Source organism: Tamandua tetradactyla, chromosome 1, assembly GCF_023851605.1.
Source record: "Tamandua tetradactyla isolate mTamTet1 chromosome 1, mTamTet1.pri, whole genome shotgun sequence".
NCBI classification, from domain to species: Eukaryota; Metazoa; Chordata; class Mammalia; order Pilosa; family Myrmecophagidae; genus Tamandua; species Tamandua tetradactyla.
The window spans coordinates 91887195-91906057 of NC_135327.1; the positions used below are offsets into that span (position 1 = coordinate 91887195).

Here is an 18863-nt window from a genome sequence, read left to right on the forward strand (position 1 = left end):
TTTGAAAAGACACACTTTTCCTTCCCAGGCTGATAAACAAGGTTGCTGCAGGGAAGCTGACTTCCTCCTCCTAGGAGCTCAGCTGGAGCAGCCCATCCTTGGCCAAGGAAAACAAATGGATAAACATTTCAGGGATATATAGGAAGCATTTCTGCTGGAAGCCTGCTGTGAATGGCCACTGGAGTTTACATAGCAAACTCCGCTGGGGCCTCAACACAGCATGGACAAAGCATTCACTGCCCTCGCCCTTCCCTCCCAGCCTGGCCGGCTCCTCCCTGCATCTCCCCAAAGCCCAACAGGCAGGCCTCTGAGCTTGCCCAGACTGAAAGAGCACAAGGCAGGGTCTTTAGTTATTGTGACTCTGTACCAATCCTTCACCCCCCACCATATGCCTGGCACCTACAAAGAAGAGATCTCTTAGCCAGCCTGGCAGACAGAATACAGTCTTCAAGCTACTTGCATCCTGGACAAGGAAGGACCACGGAGGCTGGCGACCAGAAAGGCTAAGTTATGGAGCTGCTGAAGGGCTGCCCTGAGCTAGGGTTTTTCCTTTTCCCCATTTATTTGTTTGTTTATTTATTTATTAAGTGAACAATTTAGTGACTGTATTAGTCAAGATTCTCTACAGAAATAGAACCAGCAAGAGAGATCTGTAAATATGAGAGTTATAAAAGTGTCTCATATAACTGTGGGGATACATGAGTCCAAAATCCATAGGACAGGCTACAAGGCTGGCAATTCTGATGAAGGGTCTTGATGAACTTCACAGGAGAGGCTGGCTGGCTGAAAAAACAGTGAAATTTTCTCCCTTAAAATTCTTCCCTTAAAATTCTTCAACTAATTGGATTAAATCCTACTAATTTGATTCTCTTCTTTGTGGAAGATACCCACTTAGTTGATTATAAATATAATCAGTCACAGATGCAATCAACTGACTGATGATTTAATGAACCAGCTTTCTGATTTATCAACCAGCCACAAAATATCCTTGCAGTAATGGTCAGGCCAGTGCTTGCATGACCAGACAACTGGGCACAATCACCTGGTCAAGAGGACACCAGAACCTAACCATCACAGTCCATCCACCTCTTGTCAGCTTGGCAGTTATGCACATCACCCTAAACCATTCTTAATCTCTACATAGAACACAATAACAGACATATGTTCAGCCTAACAGTACTCAACTGACCTGCATACAACTAGAATGCACTAAATCTCTCCAGAATAGGGTACAAGTCCTTAAGTAGCATTCACTGTTAAACTTCATATCTTATGACTTAAATACTATAATATGAACAATACAACTTATGTTACATGATAAGAAGAAAACAAGATCTTTGCTTTATGTACAAATACAAACATGCTTACAACAAAACAAGGAGGAAATAGTCATGCATCACAGTCTTCGTTTCTATAACTGGTCACATGGTTGTAGTTTATATTTATCACTACATTCTTCCACACTCCCTTTTTCCTCAGCAAGCACTTCAGCTGGTCATGGTTCTTTTCCTGGTGGTATGACCCAGACCTTCATATCTGAAGTTTCTGGGCCATTGGTAGTCCTGCCTGGATTGTTGCCCTTTTCCATTGACTTTAATCACAGGGCATGATAGTATTAACAGACACTCTAGGGAATCTCCTGTATTCCAGGAAAACTTCTTTGCTTGCATTGTGTAGTTGCAGTCCTATTTCCCCTTGATAGTCAGTGTTCTAATTTGCTAGCTGCCAGAATGCAATATACCACAAATGGAATGGCTTTTAAAAGGGAGAATTTGATAAGTTGCTAGTTTACAGTTCAAAGGCCAAGAAAGTATCCCTTTCTTGGTAGGAACACTCCTCCTTTTGGAAATAAGACCTGCAGACTAACAAAACTTTAGGTTTCAGGGAAAGGAAGCAAAAATTTTTCTACTGGATCACTCAAGGTGATATTGAGTGGTGCCACTCCCATTTCCACCCCTTGATTCTTGGACCCATGAATCCTGGCTATGTGAGAAACAATATCATAGAGTGGATGCTGATTTAGAGCATACAGAGCCTCCGGGAGAACACTGCCTCAGCTCTGCAAGGTACTGTCACCCAGTTGGCATCATAATTGAGTCTTCAAGAGAACATTCTATTGTTCTATCAGCATAACTTCCATCCCTACCACCATGCCTATTTTGTTTATGAGTCCACTGGGCAATGGCAGGAGTGGCTGAGAAAAGAGGATGGCTTGCATCCACAGAACGGGTCATCTTATCCACTTGATTATTAAAACCTTCCTCTACTGAAGTCACCCTCTGGTGATCATTCACATGGGACACAAAATATCTTCATATTTTTTTGCCCACTCAGAAAGGTCTATTCACACACCTCTTCCCCAGACCTCTTTGTCATCAACTTTCAAATCAAGCTCCTTCCAAGTCCCTGACCATCCAAACAAACCATTAGCAACTGCCCATGACTCAGTATACAAATGCATCTCTGGCCAGCTATCCTTCCAAGCAGAATGAACAACCAAGTGCAACGCTAGAAGTTCCACCCAGTGGGAGGATTTCCCCTCACCACTGGCCTTCAGGGAAATCCCAGAAAGGGGGCTGTAGTGCTGCAGCTGTTCACTTCTGGGTGGTACCTGCATATTATGTGGAAGTATATGTAGACCAGTCCCAAGTTCTATCTTCCTTAGTCATCCGTCTGTAAGCACCTCCCAAAGAGGCCATAGCTCTGGGCTGGTAAAGAAAAGGTAATATGAGAGAAGAGGGACCATAGGAATTTGGGCCACTTCTTCATGTAACTTACTTGTGCCTTTACCTGATCAAGTCCTATCTCTTATATATCATTTCCTTTTTATGTTGGAGTGTTGCTGTACACACCCAACTTTATGGGTTGGTGGGTCAGACAACACGCAGGCCACAATAGGTAACTCAGGTCTCATGTGACTTGGTGGCCCGTGGTTAAGCGTTCAGTCTCTACTAAGGCTCAGTAGCAGGCCAAATGCTGCTTCTTGAAAGGAGAGTTATTTATCTGCAGTGGATGGTAAGGCTTTACTCAAAAATCCTAAGGGCCTGCATTGTGATTCTCCCACAGGGACCTGCCAAAGGCTCAAGACAGCATCTTTATTTGCCACTGACACTTCCAGCACCATTAAATCTGCTGGATCATATGACCAAGTGGCAGAGAAGCCAGCTCAGCAGTCTGGACCTGTCACAGAGCCTCTTGTTCCAGTTCCCACTCAAAACTAACAGCTTTTCTGGTCACTTCGTAACTGGCCAGAGTAGCACATCAAATGAGAAATATGTTGTCCAAAATCTAAAGAGGCTAAATAGGCATTGTGCCTCTATTTTGGTTATGGAAGGGGCCAGATGCAACAGTTTATCCTTCATCTTAGAAGGGATATCTTGGCACGCACCATATCACTCTGGATACCTAGAAATTTCACTGAGGTGGAAGGTCCCTGTATTCCTTGGGAATTGGAGAGAGCCTGGCTGTCACCACATGGTGGGGTTGAGTGTGTGCCCTGGAGATGGCAGAAAGCCTGGGTGCTGCCCCTACACTTCGAGAGGATGGAGCCAAAAAAAAAAAAAAAAAAAAAGGCAGTTTCCCCAAAGTTCCCCAAAGTTGCAACCTTCACTCCACTGTTTTGGGGGAACAAGGTCACTGCATAGGCCCTTGGAAATGGTGAGACTGCCACTTTCTAAAGCCTTGAAGATGAATGATTCTCAGAATTTGAAATCTTATGGAGTCTGCCCTGCAGGTTTTCAGAACATTTTGGGTACAATGACCCCTACTTTCCTTTCAAGTTCCCCCTATGGCAATGGGATCTTCTATCCTATGACTGTTCCTCCTTCGTGTATTAGCAGTAGAAAGCTTGTTCTGAATTTTACAGGTCCAGAGCCAGAGGAGAATTTTGCCTTAGACCAGACCATGCCTATAACTGACTTTGATAAGATTTTGTACTGGTTTTTGTTTTTAACTTTGTTACTGAAATGGTTTAAAGCTTTTGTGGTATTGTGATAGAATGAACATATTCTGTATATAGAAAAAATATGTCTTTTGGGGATCCAGAGGGTGGAAGTGCTGGTTTGAGGCTGGTATGTATCCCAGAAAAGCCATGTTCTTTATTCCCATCCAATCTTGTAGAGGCAGATTTACTTTTGGATAGGACCTTTTGATTAGGTGGTTTCAATGGAGTTGTATCTCCACCCATTCAAAGTGAGTCTTAATCAGCTTACTGGAGTTTTTAAGAGGGAGCCATTTGGAGAAAGCTCAGCCCTGACACAGACAGAGAAATTGGAGATGCAGAAAGAAAATGTCCCTGGGGAAGCTGTTTGAAATGAGAAGCTGAGAGAGAAAGATGTCACCATGTGCCTTCCCAGCTGACAGAGAAACACCGAACATCATCACCCATTTCTTGAATCAAAATATCTTTCTCTGGATGCCTTAGTTTGGATGTTTTTATGGCCTTAGAACTGTAAACTTGTAACTTAATAAATTCCCTGAATAAAAGACAACCCATTTATGGTATATTGCATTTCCAGCAGCATTACCAGACTAAAATAGTGACATTTAGTACATTTACAATATCATATGACCACAAACTCTATCCAGTTCCAAAACATCTTCATCACCCCAAATGAAAACCCACTACCCATTAGCGTTCACTCCCCATTCCCCCTCTCCTCAGCCTCTGGAACCATTAATCTGCTTTCTATTTCTATGGATTTACTTGTACTGGATATTTCATGTAGTAGAATCATTATTTTTTATTTTGTGTCTGACTTCTTTCACTTAACATAATGTTTTTGAGGTTAATTTCTGTTGTAACATATATGAGAACTTCATTCATTTTTATGGCTGGATATTATTCCTTTGTGTGCATATACCACATTTTGTTTATCTTCATCAACTGACGGGCACTTGGGTTGTTTCCACTTTTTAGCTGTTGGGAATACGGGTGCTGATCTACATTGTTTTCTATTTTATTTTATTAGAGAAGTCATATTGCTGAAAAATCATGCATAAAATACTGGGTTCCCATATAGGACCTGAATATTAATATCTTACATTGGTGTGGTACATTTGTTACATTTGATGAAAGCATATTTTCATAATTACACTATTAAGTATAGTCCATGGTCTAACTTAGGGTTCACTCTTTGTATTGTGCAGTTCTATAGATTTGCTTCTAAATGTTTGTTCTAGGAACATATAGGCAACCTAACATTTCCGCTTTTAGCCACATTCAAATACATAATTCAGCACTAGTAATTATGTTCAATTTGTTATGCTACCATCACCACCATCCATTACCAAAACTTTTCCATTGTCCCAAATAAGAACTCTGTGTGTTTTAAGCCTTAACTCCCTATTCCCCAATTCTATCCCATTTGGTAACCTATATTCTAGATTCTGACTCTATGAGTTTGTTTATTCTAACTATTTTATATCAGTGAAATCCTACAGTAGTTGTCCTTTTGTTTCTGGCTTATTTCACTCAACGTGGTGCTGTCAAGTTTCAACTGTGTTGTCACATGTATCAGAACTTAAGGCAGCTGAATAATAATCCATTGTGTGAATATACCACATTTTGTTTATCCATTCATCTGTTGATGGACACTTGGGTTGTGTCCATCTTTTGGCAATTATGAATAACAGTGCTGTGAACATTGGTGTGAAAATATCTGTTTGAGTCCCTGCTCTCAATTCTTTTGGGTAATTACCTAGAAGTGGAGGTGCTGTGTCATGTGGTAATTCTATACTTATCTTTGTGAGGAACTGCCAAACTGTCTTCCAGAGTGGCTGAACAATTTTGCAATCCTACTGGCAATTAATGAGTGTCCCTATTTCTCTTCATCTTTTCTAGTGTTTGTTTTTGTTTTTTGTTTTAATAGTAGCCATTTTGGTAGGTGTGAAATGGTATCTCATTGTGGTTTTGATTTGCATTACCCTAATGGCTAATGACATTGAGCTTTTTTTTCATGTGCTTTTTGGTCATTTGTATATCTTCTTTGAAGAAATGACTATTCAAGTCTTTTGTCCATTTTTCAATTGAGTTTTTTTTGTTGTTGTTATTGAATTAAAGGATTTCTTTATATATTCTGGATATTACACCCTTATCAGACATGTGCTTTCCAAATATTTTCTCCCACTGTGTAGTTGTCATTTTACTTTCAGATAAAGTCCTATGATGCACAAAAGTTTTAAATTTTGATAGTTACCATTTATCTGTTTTTTGTTTTATTTCTTATGCTATGGGCATAGAGTCTAAGAAATGATTGCCTAACACAAGGTTTCAAAGATGTTTCCCTACATTTTCTTGTAGAAGTTTGATAGATAATTTTGGAACTTATATTTAGGTAGGTCTTTGATCCATTTTTTAGTTGATTTTTGTATATGGTGGAAGGTATGGGTCCAACTCCATTGTTTTGCAAATGGAGATCCAGTTTTCCCAGCACCATTTGGTGAAGAGACTATTCTTTCCCAAATGAATGTTCTTTCCCCCTTGACAAAAATCACTTAGCCATAAATGTGAGGGTTGATTTCTGCACTCTCAATTCAATTCCATTGTTCTGTATATGTATCTTTCTGCCAGTATCATGCTGTTTTGATTACTGGGACTTTGTAATAAGTTTTAAGATCAGGAAGTGTGAACCCTCCAAACTTCATTCTTCTTTTTTCAAAATGGCTTTTGCTCTTTGGAGCCCCTTGCCCTTCCATATAAATTTGATGATTGGATTTTCCATTTCTGCAAAGAAGACTGTTGGAATTTTTATTGTGATTGTATTGAATCTATAAATCACTTTGGGTAGAATTGGCATCTTAACAATAGTTAGTCTTCCAATCCATGAACATAGGATGTTTATTAGGGTCTTCTTTGATTTCTTGTAGCAATGTTTGATCATTTTCTGTGCACAAGTCCTTTACAGGCTTAGATAGATTTATTCTTATATATTTGATTCTCTTAGTTGTTATCCTAAATGGAATTTTTTTCTCAATTTCTTCTTAAGAGTGTTCATTACTAGTGTGTATAAACACTACTGATTTGGGGGTGTTGAACTTGTGTGCTGCCATTTTGCTGAATTCATTTAATAACTCTAGGAGCTTTGCTGTGGATTTTTCAGGGTTTTCTGTATATAGGACCATGTCCTCTACAAACAGAGAAAGTTTCACTGCTTCTTTTCCCATCTGGATGCCTTTTAATTCATTTTCTTGCCTAATTGCTCTGAAAGAATTGCCAGCACAATGTTGAAGAGCAGTGGTGACAGTGGACATCCTTGTCTTGTTCCTGAACTTAGAGGGAAAGCTTTTAGTCTTTCACTATTAAGTAGAATGTTAGCTGTGGGCTTTTCGTATAACCCTTTCTCATGTTGGAAAAGTTCTCCTCTACTCTTAGTTTTCTAAGTGTTTTTATCAAGAAGAAGTGCTGGATTTTGTCAAATGCCTTTCTGCGTCACTGGAGATGATTCACCCATATGTATGTGTGTTTTTCCTTCATTCTGTAATATGGTATAGTATATTCATTGATTTTTTCTTATGTTAAACCACCCTTGCATACGTGGAATAAATCCCATTTGAGTATGGTGCATAATTCTTTTAATGTGCATTGTTTTTTGTTTGTTTTTGCTAGTATTTTGTTGAGTATTTTTACATCCATATTCATAAGAGATATTGGTCTGTAGTTTTCTTTTCTTGCACTATCTTTACCTGGGCTTTGGTATGAAGGTGATGTTGGCCTCTGTTTTGGTTTACTAAAGATGCCAGAATGCAATATACCAGAATGGGTTGATTTTTATACAGGGAATTTATTAAGTTACAAGTTTAAAGTTCTAAGACCATAAAAATGTTCACACTAAGGCATGCTGAGAAAGATACTATGACTCAAGAAAGGCCGATGGGTCCAGAAAACCTCTCTCAACTGGGAAGACACATGGCTGGCATCTGCTGGTCCTTTGGATTCTAGTTTCAAACAGCTTCTCTGGGGATGTTTTCTTTTTGCATCTCCAAAGGTCTGAGTCTCATATTAGCCCTGAACTCTTTCCAAAATGCTTCGCCTTTTAAAAGACTCTACTAAACTAATCAAGACCCACCCTGAATGGGTGGAGTCACATCACCATCTAATCAAAAGGTCACACCCAAAATTGTGTGTGTCACATTTCCATGGAAGTAATCCAATCAAAATGCCACACCCACAACTCAGTGTGTCATATCTCCATGGAAACAATTCGATCAATTTTTTCACCACAATATTGACTCAAAATTAAAAGAAACATGACTGCTTCCACAAGACTGGATCAGGAAAAAATGACGTGGATTTTCTTGAGTACCTTACAGCTTCAAATTGGCACAGCCTCATAAAATGAAATGAGTGTTCCCTCCTCTTCAATTTTTTGGGCATACTTGAGCTGGATTGGTGTTAATTCTTCTTAGAATATTTGGTAAAATACCTGTGTGAAATTATCAAGACCTGGGCTTTTCTTTGTTGGTATATGTTTTTATTACTGAGTCAATCTCTACTGGTTCTTTATTTGCTGAAAGAACCCTGTAATGTCGGCCTTTTGTCCCTGGTAATAGTTTTTTACTTCAAGTCTATGTTAGCTGATATTAGTGCCGCTATCTCAATTCTCTTGTGGTTATTACTTGTATGGTATATATTTTTTCATTCTTTTGCTCTCAACCTACATATGTCTTTAAATTTAAGATGAGTCTCTTGTAGACAACATATGGTTGGGTCATGCTTTTTCTTTTAATCCATTCTCCCAGTCTCTGCCTTTTGACTGGAGATTTAATCCATTTATATTTAAAGTTACTATAGCTAACACAGGACTTTCTTCTGCCACTTTGCTATTTGGTCTTTGTAAGTCCTCTGCCATTTTTGTCCCTCAATTCTTCTGTTACTGCCTACTTTATATTTATTTGACTTTTTGTATTATAGCATATTGAGCCCATTCTATTTCTATCTGGATATATTTTTCATTTATTTTCCTTGTGGTTTCTGTGGGATTAAAATTTAATACCTAAATATATATCATATCTGATTTTATACCAGCTTGACTTCAATAGTATACGCATACATTGTTCCTATACCCCTCCATCCCCTCACCATTTCTTGTACTTGTTGCAAGTTATATCTTTGTATATTGCTGTCCAAAACCATAGATTTATCATTACTTTTTATGCATTTTCATTTTAGTACCTGCAAAGTCTTCTGCCTATCCATACCCACATCTCCTTTTCCACAAAGGGAAGTCACCACCACAGTGGATTTGCCAGTGCTAAGCATGACAGCAGGCAGCAGGGCTGCATGTTATTGCCACACATGCACAGTTTGGTAGCTCATGTCAGAAGTGTGAGGGGAGAAGCAGTGGGGACTGGTCACAGCCCTAGATAAGCAAATGATGGGCAAGAGTCCTGGCCTGCCCTCGGGTGTACATGCTGGCCTAACCAAGGCTTTTGACACAACTTTCCCTCCACTTCTTCTTTACCAGCCTACCACTGCATTTCTACATCTTCTTTCTCTCTCTTTTTTTTTTTTTTAAATCTTTAGGATTAAAGTAGTGGAATGAACGGGGTAGAGATGGTACAATTCCCATTCACAATGGATTATGGTGTTGATCCCATCCCACCTACCATATTCTCGCTCTAGAATATGAAGTTCTCCAAAGACTCTGCCCACTTATATTTTCAGTCACTTATTTTGCCATGTGTCCCACTGTAGCCACACGTGGGAACCACACGCAGCCCCACTGCTCCTTCCCCTATTATCACCCTCTGATGAAGGGGTCCCTTTCTAGAAGGCTCTTTTTCCCTGCATACCTTTGGCCAGGTTCAGCTGACAATCCTCATGTGGCCTCACAAGGAATCTAGGTCTGCCCTGAGATGGGCTCCCTGGGGGCCAGAGCTGCTCCTGGACATGAGTTTATGTAGCCCAGTGACTCATACCTAGAGCTGATCAAGTAGAAGGCAGGATGGAACTTGATAGGACAAAAGGGCATAGCTTGCCTGCAGAGAGCTGTGTCTGGTGGCCTCTTAGCCACAGCTCCTTGGGGCTCTAGAACATATACACCCATTAACAGACCTCATGTTCCCTGTGCGGGAAAAGAACAAGTGAGTCTCAGCAAACATTTGACTCCTGCTTTATAGAAAACCAACTACCAGAAATAATGAGTGCCCAGGGTCCCCCATCACAGGCCTGGGAGAGAGGATGGCCCAAAAGAGAGCAAGAGAAGGATGTGTCAAAAGGCAGCAAAGATCTGGCCACCTCCTTCCAGTCCTTTGGCAGTCTTGCCCCCTGGTAGGGGCCATCATATAGCAGCACCCCAGGCTTCTTATCAGAGTCTTGGTGGGGCCCTTCACAGAAGAGAAAGCCATGCTGGCCCAGGTGGGGATGACATGCTTCTCAGAGACTTGTCCCTGAGGTGTGGGATTCAGTTGTCACCCCCAAAGATGAGCAGTGGATACATGGGGCTGACCCACATCTCAGGGTCACAGGATGGGATCTGAGCCATTCCAGTTCACCGATGCCCCCTTCCACCTAAAGGTGAGATAACAAGAGAAGGAGGGTTAAAGAGGAGCAGGGGGCAGATAGGAACTTGTGTCTTGCTTTCACTTACTGAAGTCCCTTTGAGGATTTCAGATTCCACCCTACCCTGTACCCCTCCATATACACATACAAACCCACACCAGTCCCTTAAGAAACACAAATACACCCAGCACCAGGGAAGCAGTGGAAGAGACAAAGGGAGAGAGGGTTTTCACTCATTCGTGCTGCAAATGCTTCACAAAAGACTGCTTTGTGCCAGGCACTGTTGGCCGCTCTGCCAATGTCAGGGACCTATGTACATCTGGGTCCAGTCACATCAGCTGCAGGTGGGAAAACCTAGATACAGAGGGATCCTGGGGTGTTGGAAATGAAGAAAGAAGCCCAGTGTGGCAGGAGGCTGGAAAGGCAGGGAGAGTGGGGCAGGAGAGGGCTGGGGTGGTGCCACTGGGGTCTGGTAGGTCTTATAAGGATTGCCTTTATCCTAAGTGCCCCTAGGCTAGTGAAGAGCTTTGAGCACATAGAAACACAGTAGATCTGCAATTTTTAAAATTACTTCATGAAGCCTTAAGAAGCACTGAGTATAAACTGTAGTCTGGTTAAGTATAATTTAACAATAGTCCAACTCCAAAATAAAAGGCATTGTAGACAAGACCATGAAATTTCCTAACACTTGATTTTGGTATGTAGCACCAAATTTCTATAACAACTCAAAGGAGTATATATTGATAATAGATGGAATATTTGTGCAAAATCTGATGTTAGGAATTATATATATATGTATATATGTGTGTGTGTATGTATTGTACACATGGAACTAGGAAAAAGATGCTGTTATCTCAGCAACAATGTTAAAGTGAAGAGTTAAAGACAGGGATGTATAAATGCTTTCCAAGGTGTGCAGTTTGGAGAGGGAGTAGGCTTCATGTTTCCAAGGTCTGAAGTTTTTCTCAAGACAGAAGTCAAAATCATCACTGCCTAACATTGTAATATGTTTCCACTGAATGTAACAAAGCCATTATGGCAAAACTAAAAGTCAACAAGCAGGGGATATGGGGGAGGGATATGCATTCTTTGTGGGAAAAAAGGAAACGTCTTCATATAGATTATGGTGGCAAAGGCGTGGCTATTTACTTAGTTGGATTGCATGGTGTGTGAATAAAACTGTTCAAAAGTGAGTAGAGAGAAACAAGTGCTGGAGAAAAAATGGAGAAAGAGATGTACATATTCACTGTTGGTAGAGAAGCTGAGAGGTATTACCCCTTGGAGGGCAGTGTGGTGGTTCCACAGGAGGGTAGGGGTGGGGTTGCCATATGATCCTGAAACCCTGTTGTGTGGGGACACGAATGGACATTCGCACCCTCATGTTTATGGCGGCAGTGTTCATGAATTCGCAGTGGATGGAGGTGGCCTAAGGGTACAATGACTGAAGAATGGAAGGGGGAACTGTGGTGTACACACACAACAGACTATTGAGTGGATGAAGTTATGAGACATGCAACTAGGTGAAGGAACTTGAGGACTGTATGCTGAATGGAAATGTCAGGAACAAAAAGACAAATATTCTCATGCCTCACTCATATGGACTAACTATAATATACAAACTTGGAGAATTGAAGTCGAGAGCATAGATTATAAGGTTGGGGCCTTCTGTGAAGGTTCCTAGATTATAAATTCTTACAGCAGTCACATATATTCAGGAACTGTAATTATTATTTCTAAATTCTGAGATACTGAGCTATCTGTGTATAACCTGTTCATTCCCAGAAACTTTGGGTATTTGTGTGACACCTGAGACTCAGAGTTAGAGCTCTGAAGCTATGAAACTATTTTAAAAAGTTGCTGTCAGACTTTGACCAGAGATATGATGAAGCTGATCTGGATAGGACTAAGGTAAATCAGAATACAGGTAAAGGATGATATGGTCCATATTTTTAAAACTTCAACTTCTGTGTGAAACAAAAGGGAGAGATGTTTATTTGGTGCAAAACTTATATTTTGGGTAGCACATTATCTAATTTAACTTGTATGATCAGTTTATTTGAACACCACAATTACATGGAATATTGAATAGAGAATGAGATCTTGTTGGTTTGTACAGGTTAATGTGATGGCCCAGTACATCCTAAGGTAAGTGGGCAGAGAATAAAAAAAGCATTTGCCAAGTTCCCTTAAGGGACTGGGGAGAAAGGAAGAAATATTCAGCTTCCTCATCTGAGGAATTCCTGATATTCTCGCAAGGGGACAACTAATTCAATAGGCTGAACTCTCAATCTTGGTATTTGTCCCTGTGAAACTTATTCCTGCAAAGGAGAAGCTAAACCTACTTATAATCATGCCTAAAACTCACCCCCACAGACCTTCTTTCGTTGCTCAGATGTGGCCTCTCTCTAAGCCAACTAGTGTAAATCTCCCTGGCAATGTGGGACAGAAATCCTGGGATGAGCCAGGACCCAGCATCAAGGGATTGAGAAAGCCTTCTTGACTAAAGCGGGGAAGAGAGAAATGAGACAAAATAAAGTTTCAGTGGCAGAGAGATTTCTAACAGAATCAAAAGGTTATCCTGGAGGTTATTCTTATGCATTATATAGATATCCCTGTTTAGTTTATGGTATATTGGAGTGGCTGGAGGGAAGTACCTGAAACTGTTGAGCTGTGTTCTAGTAGCCTTGATTCTTGAATACAATTGTATAATGATGTAACTTTTACAGTGTGACCGTGTGATTCTGAAAACTTTGTGTCTGATGTTCCTTTTATCCAGGGTATGGACAGAAGAGTAAAAAAAAAAAAATAAGGATAAAAATAAATAAATAATGAGGGATAGATGAACAATAGGGGGGATAAGGAGTAAAAAAAATGGGTAGATTGAAATACTAGTGGTCAATGAGAGGGAGGGTAAGGGCTATGGGAGGTATGAGTTTTTTCTTTTTTCTTTCTATTTCTTTTTCTGGAGTGATGCAAATGTTCTAAAAATGATCATGGTGATGAATACACAACTATGTGATGATATTGTGAGCCACCGATTGTCTACTGTGGATGGACTGTATATGTGTTAAGATATCTTAATTAAAATATTTTTTTAAAAAAGGAAGAAATTGTCACTGCCACAGAGAAGTGAAAAAGGGAAGCTTCTTCCTGAAAAAGGGAAGCTTTTCTTGCTTTAATTGGACATCTGCTTCAGGAAGTGCAGCATCCTTGAGACAGGAACCACTGCAGTAAGAAGGGCATGAACAACTTCTGCTTCTTCCCAAAGGAAGATTGTTTGTTGCGTTTTCCCAACCTAATGCTTGGCAACACCAAGATATTTTAGTAATGGTTTATCATAAACCCAACATTCTCCATCTTCACAAAATAATCTAGTTTCCCATTGAATTTCCTTCTTCTTTTTTTGGGCTTTGGCACTTGGTCTTTCTTCAAGTCTGTCCTTTGCTTGAGCTACTTTGCATCAACATCTCTGACCTTTAGATTGAAAGTGACGTTGAGTATAACGTCAATACTCCAACTTATTCTTCCATATTGTATTGGCTGTTCTAGGGTTTTGCCTTTCCATATAAACTTTAGAACCAGTTAGTCAATAACCACAAAATACCTTGCTGGTATTTTTTTTATGGGGATTGCACTAAATCTATAAATCGAGAAGAATTGACATCTTAATACTATTGTGTCTCCCTATCAATGAATATGGAAAATCTCTTCATTTATTTAGATGGTCTTTGTGTTCTTTCAGGACACTTTTATCGTTTTCCTCATATAGATACTGTACCATTTTTTTTAGATTTATACCTAAGTATTTCATCTTTTGGGGACTAATATAAATGGAGTTATGTTTTCAAACTAACTCCAAAATCTAATTTCAAAATCTAATTGTCTACTCTGGATATACAGGAAAGCAATTGACTTTTTTTTTTTTTGGTGCATGGTCCAGGAATCGAGCCCAGGTCTCCTGCATGAAAAGCAAGCATTCTACCACTGAGCCACCCGTGCCCCCACAAAGCAGCTGACTTTTGTATATTAACCTTGCACCCTATAACCTTGCTATAATTGCTTATTGGTTCAAGGAATTTCTCTGTCACTTCTTTGGGATTTTCTACACAGACATCTCTGAACACAGACAGCTTTATTTCTTCCCTACCAATCTGTATACTTTTATTTCTTTTACTTGTCATATTACATTAGCTAGGACTCCCAGGACATTGTTGAATAGGAATGGTGAGAGTGGACATGTTATCTTGTTTCTGATCTTAGGGGCAAAGTACCTATTTTCTTACTAACAAGTTTGACATCAGCTGTAGGTTTTCTGTATATGTTCTTTATCAAGCTGAGGAAGTTCTCTATGTCTAGATTGCTGAGTTTCTAATCATGAATGAGTGTTGATTTTGACAAATGCTTTTTCTGCATCTATTGATATAATTAAATGATTTTTCTTCTTTAGCTTATTGATGTGATGGATTACATTAATTGGCTTTCTAATGTTGAACTAGTCTTGCATACCTGGAATTAATTCTACTTGGTTGTGATATTTAATTCTTTTTATATATTGTTGGATTTGATTTGGTAATATTTTGTTGAGGATTTTTGCTCTTATATATGTGAGAAATATTACGTATGTGAGAAACACTGGTCTCTAATTTCCTTTCTTTTAACGTCTTTGTCTGCTTTTGGTATTAGAGTAATAATGGCCTCATAAAATGAGTTAGGAAGTGTTCCTGCTGCTTCTATTTTCTGGAAGAGAGTGTAGAGAACTGGCATAATTTCTTCTTTCAATTTCTGGTATAACTGACCAGTAAAATCATCTGGGCCTTGCACTTTCTGTTTGGGAAGATTATTAATTATTGATTCAATTTCTTTAATATATATGGACCTATTTAGATGATTTATTTCTTCTTTTGTGAGTTTTGGTTTAGTAGGCTATATCTTTCAAGGGATTTGTTCATTTCATCTAAGTTGTCAAATTTGTGGGCATAGAATTGCTCATAATCTTCCTTTAATACACTTTTAATGTCCATAGGATCAATTGTGAGAGTTCCTCTTTCATTTAAGATATTAGTAATTTGTGTTGTTTTTTCTTTTTTTTCAGTTAGCCTGGCTAGATGTTTCTCAAAATTATGGGTCTTTGCTTTTAGTTTTGTCAATTTTCTTTATTGGTTTCCGGTTTTCAGTGTCATTGATTTCTGCTCTAATTTTAATTGTTACTTTTTGTCTGCTTTGGATTTAATTTGCTCTTTTTATTCTAGTTTCCTATGGTGGAAGTTTAGATTATTGATTCTAGATCTTTCTTCTTTTCTAACATTTGCATTCAATGCTATAAATCCCCCTCTAAGCTCTGCTATTGTTGTCTCTGGCAAATTCTGATGTGATGTATTTTCATTTTCATTTAGTTTAAAATGTTTTAAAAGTTCTCTTGAGATTTCTTCTTTGACATGTTATGTAGAAGTGTGTTGTTTTATCTCCAAATATTTTGAGATTTTCCAGTTGTCTTTCTGCCATTTCTAGCTTAATTCTATTGTTGTTTGAGAGCATACTTCGAATGATTTGTTATTTTAAATTTGTTAAGGTAAATTTGAATTAAATATTTTAAGGTATGTTTTATGGCCCAGGATATGGTCTATCTTAGTGTATGTTTCATGAGAGTTTTTTTTTTAACTTTTTCTATTGTATAGTATAACGTATATACAAAGCGAAGAAATAAAAAAGCAATAGTTATCAAAATACTCTTCAAAAAGTGGTTAAAGGATAGATCCCAGAGTTTGTCATGGTCTACCACATGATCCTTTCATATTTTTCCTTCTAGTTGCTCCAGAATATAGGAGGTTAGAGGACTTAAATACTTTTTTATCATCACCATTGACTTTTTTTTTCCTTCTTTTCTTTGTGAACAATAACATACACACAAAAAAAGCTATAAATTTCAAAGCACAGCATGACAATTAGTTGTAGAACATATTTCACACTTTGACATGGGTTACAGTCTCACCATTTTAGGTTTTTATGTCTAGCTGCTCTAAAATAGTGGAGACTAAAAGAGATATCAATTCTATGATTCAGCATTCATATTCATTTGTTAAGTCCTATCTTCTATGTATAATTCCACCATCACCTTTGATCTTTCCATACCTCTCATTAGCGTTGTTCGGGCTATGGCAGTTCTAAATTTTTGATATTGGAAGGGTTTATCGCTAATATGGGGTAGGGAGATGGAACTATCTGACGTTCTGGAGAGGCTAGGCTAGGTGTCAGGATTTTTCTGGACCAGGGACCCATCTGGAGGTTGTGGGTTTCTGGCAAGTTACTCTAGTGCCTGGATCCCTTGTGGAATCTTATATATTGCCCTAGGTGTTCTTTAGGATTGGCTGTAATGGTCCTGGTTGAGGGTTGGTAGGTTATGATAGGTAGCAAGGTCCACTGAAGCTTGTGTAAGAGCAACCTCCAGAGTAGTCTCTTGACTCAACTTGAACTCTCTGCCACTGATACCTTTTTAATTGCACTTCTTTTCCCCCTTTTGGCCAGGATGTAACTGTTGATCCCATGGTGCCAGGTCTGGATTCATCCCTGGGAGTCATCTCCCACGTCACCAGGGAGACTTTCACCCCTGGATGTCACGTCCCATGTAGAGGGAGGGCAATGATTTCACTTGCAGAGTTGGGCTAAGGGAGATTGAGGCCACATCTGAGCAACAACCAGAGGTCCTCCTTGAAGTAACTCTTAGGCATGCCTATAGGTAGTCTAAGCATCTATGCTGCCTACATAAGCTTCATAAGAGTAAGCCTCATGATCGATGGCATGGCCTATTGATTTGGGTGTCCCTAAAGTTTGACACAGTATCAGGGGATTCCCTGATGGTAAGGTTTAATAGTTCCATAGTTTCCATGAGAGTTTAAGAATAATGTGTGATCTGCTGTTGTTGGATGAAGTATTCTATGAATGTCAATTAGATCCATTGATTGATGGTGCTGTTCAGTTCAACTATGTCCTTACTGAGGTCCTGCCTGCTGGATCTGTCAATTGCTGACAGAGGAGTTTTCTGTTTGTTTGTTTGCATGGGCGGGCACAGGGAATTGAACCCGGGTCTCCAGAATGGCAGGCGAGAACTCTGCCACTGAGCCACTTTCGTACTGTCCTGACAGAGGGGTTTTGAAGTCTTCATCTATAATAACGGATGTGCCTGTTTCTCCTTGCACTTCTATCAGTTTTTGCCTCATATAATTTGAAACTCTGTTCTTAAGTACATACATATTAAAGATTGTTATGTCTTCTTGGAGAATCGATCCTTTACTTTTATATAACAACCCTCTTTATCTCTGATAATTTACCTTGCTCAGAAATCTGCTTTGTATGAAATTAATATAGTTCCTCCAGATTTCTTTTTATTTGTGTCAGCATGGTGTTTCTTTCACCAACCCTCTACTTTTAATCTATCTGTGTTTTTATATTTAAAGTGGGTTTCTAGTAGACAACAGAGAGTTGGATCTTATTGTTGGTTTTTTTAATCCATTCTGACAATCTCTGTCTTTTAATTGGTGTGACCATTCACATTTAAAGTGATTATTGATACATCTGGATTAACAGGTACCCTATTTGTACTTATTTTCTGTGTATTGCCTTTGTTCTTTTTTTGTTGCTGTTGTTGTTTTTGCCTTCCCCACTTTCAATTGACCATTTTATTATTTCATTTTCTCTCCTCTCCTAACATATCAATTTATCAATTATATTTTTAATAATCTTTTTAGCAGTTGCCCTAGAGTTTTTGACATACATTTACAACTAACCTAAGTCCACTTTCAAACAACATTAAGCCACTTCATAGATAGTGTAGATAGCTTATAACATAGTATTCTCAATTTCCTCCCTCCTGTTCCTTAAATTACTGCTGTCATTCATTTCATTTATATAGGCTATAAACACTATTGGTGTCTGTCGTTAATTTTGGAAAATTCTTAGCTATTATAACTTCAAATAATATTTCCATTCCTTTCTCTCTTCTCCTTCTGGTATTCCCATACGTGTATGTTATGTCTTTTGCAACTGTCCCACAGTTCTTGGATATTCTGTTACATTTTTTTTTATTATTTTTTTATCTTTGCATTTCAGCTCTTGAAGTTTCTACTGACATATCTTCAAGTTCTCTGATGAACCCATCAAAGGTATTCTTCATTTCTGTTACAAATTTTTTTATTTCTAACATTTCCCTTTGATTCTCCTCTGCTTACATTACCCTTCTGTTCTTGCATGGTGTTCACTTTTTCCATGAGAGCCCTTAGCGTATTAATCATAATCATTTTTAATTCCTGGTCTTATAGCCCCAACATATCTGCCATGTCTAAGTCTGCTTCTGATACTTAACTCCAAC

General features: G+C 38.9%; 1 protein-coding gene across 2 annotated transcripts in view; it reads right to left on the reverse strand.

Moving 5' to 3' along the window:
* Positions 1–10104: 10104 nt before the first annotated feature.
* MINDY4 (MINDY lysine 48 deubiquitinase 4) overlaps positions 10105–18863 on the reverse strand; it is a 137417-nt gene continuing 128658 nt past the window's right edge. For both annotated transcript variants that reach the window (XM_077120529.1, XM_077120512.1), the window contains exon 18: positions 10105–10510. In XM_077120529.1, the coding sequence (XP_076976644.1) occupies positions 10462–10510 (49 nt within the window). In that variant the 3' untranslated portion in view covers positions 10105–10461. The remainder of the gene's footprint in view (positions 10511–18863) is intronic.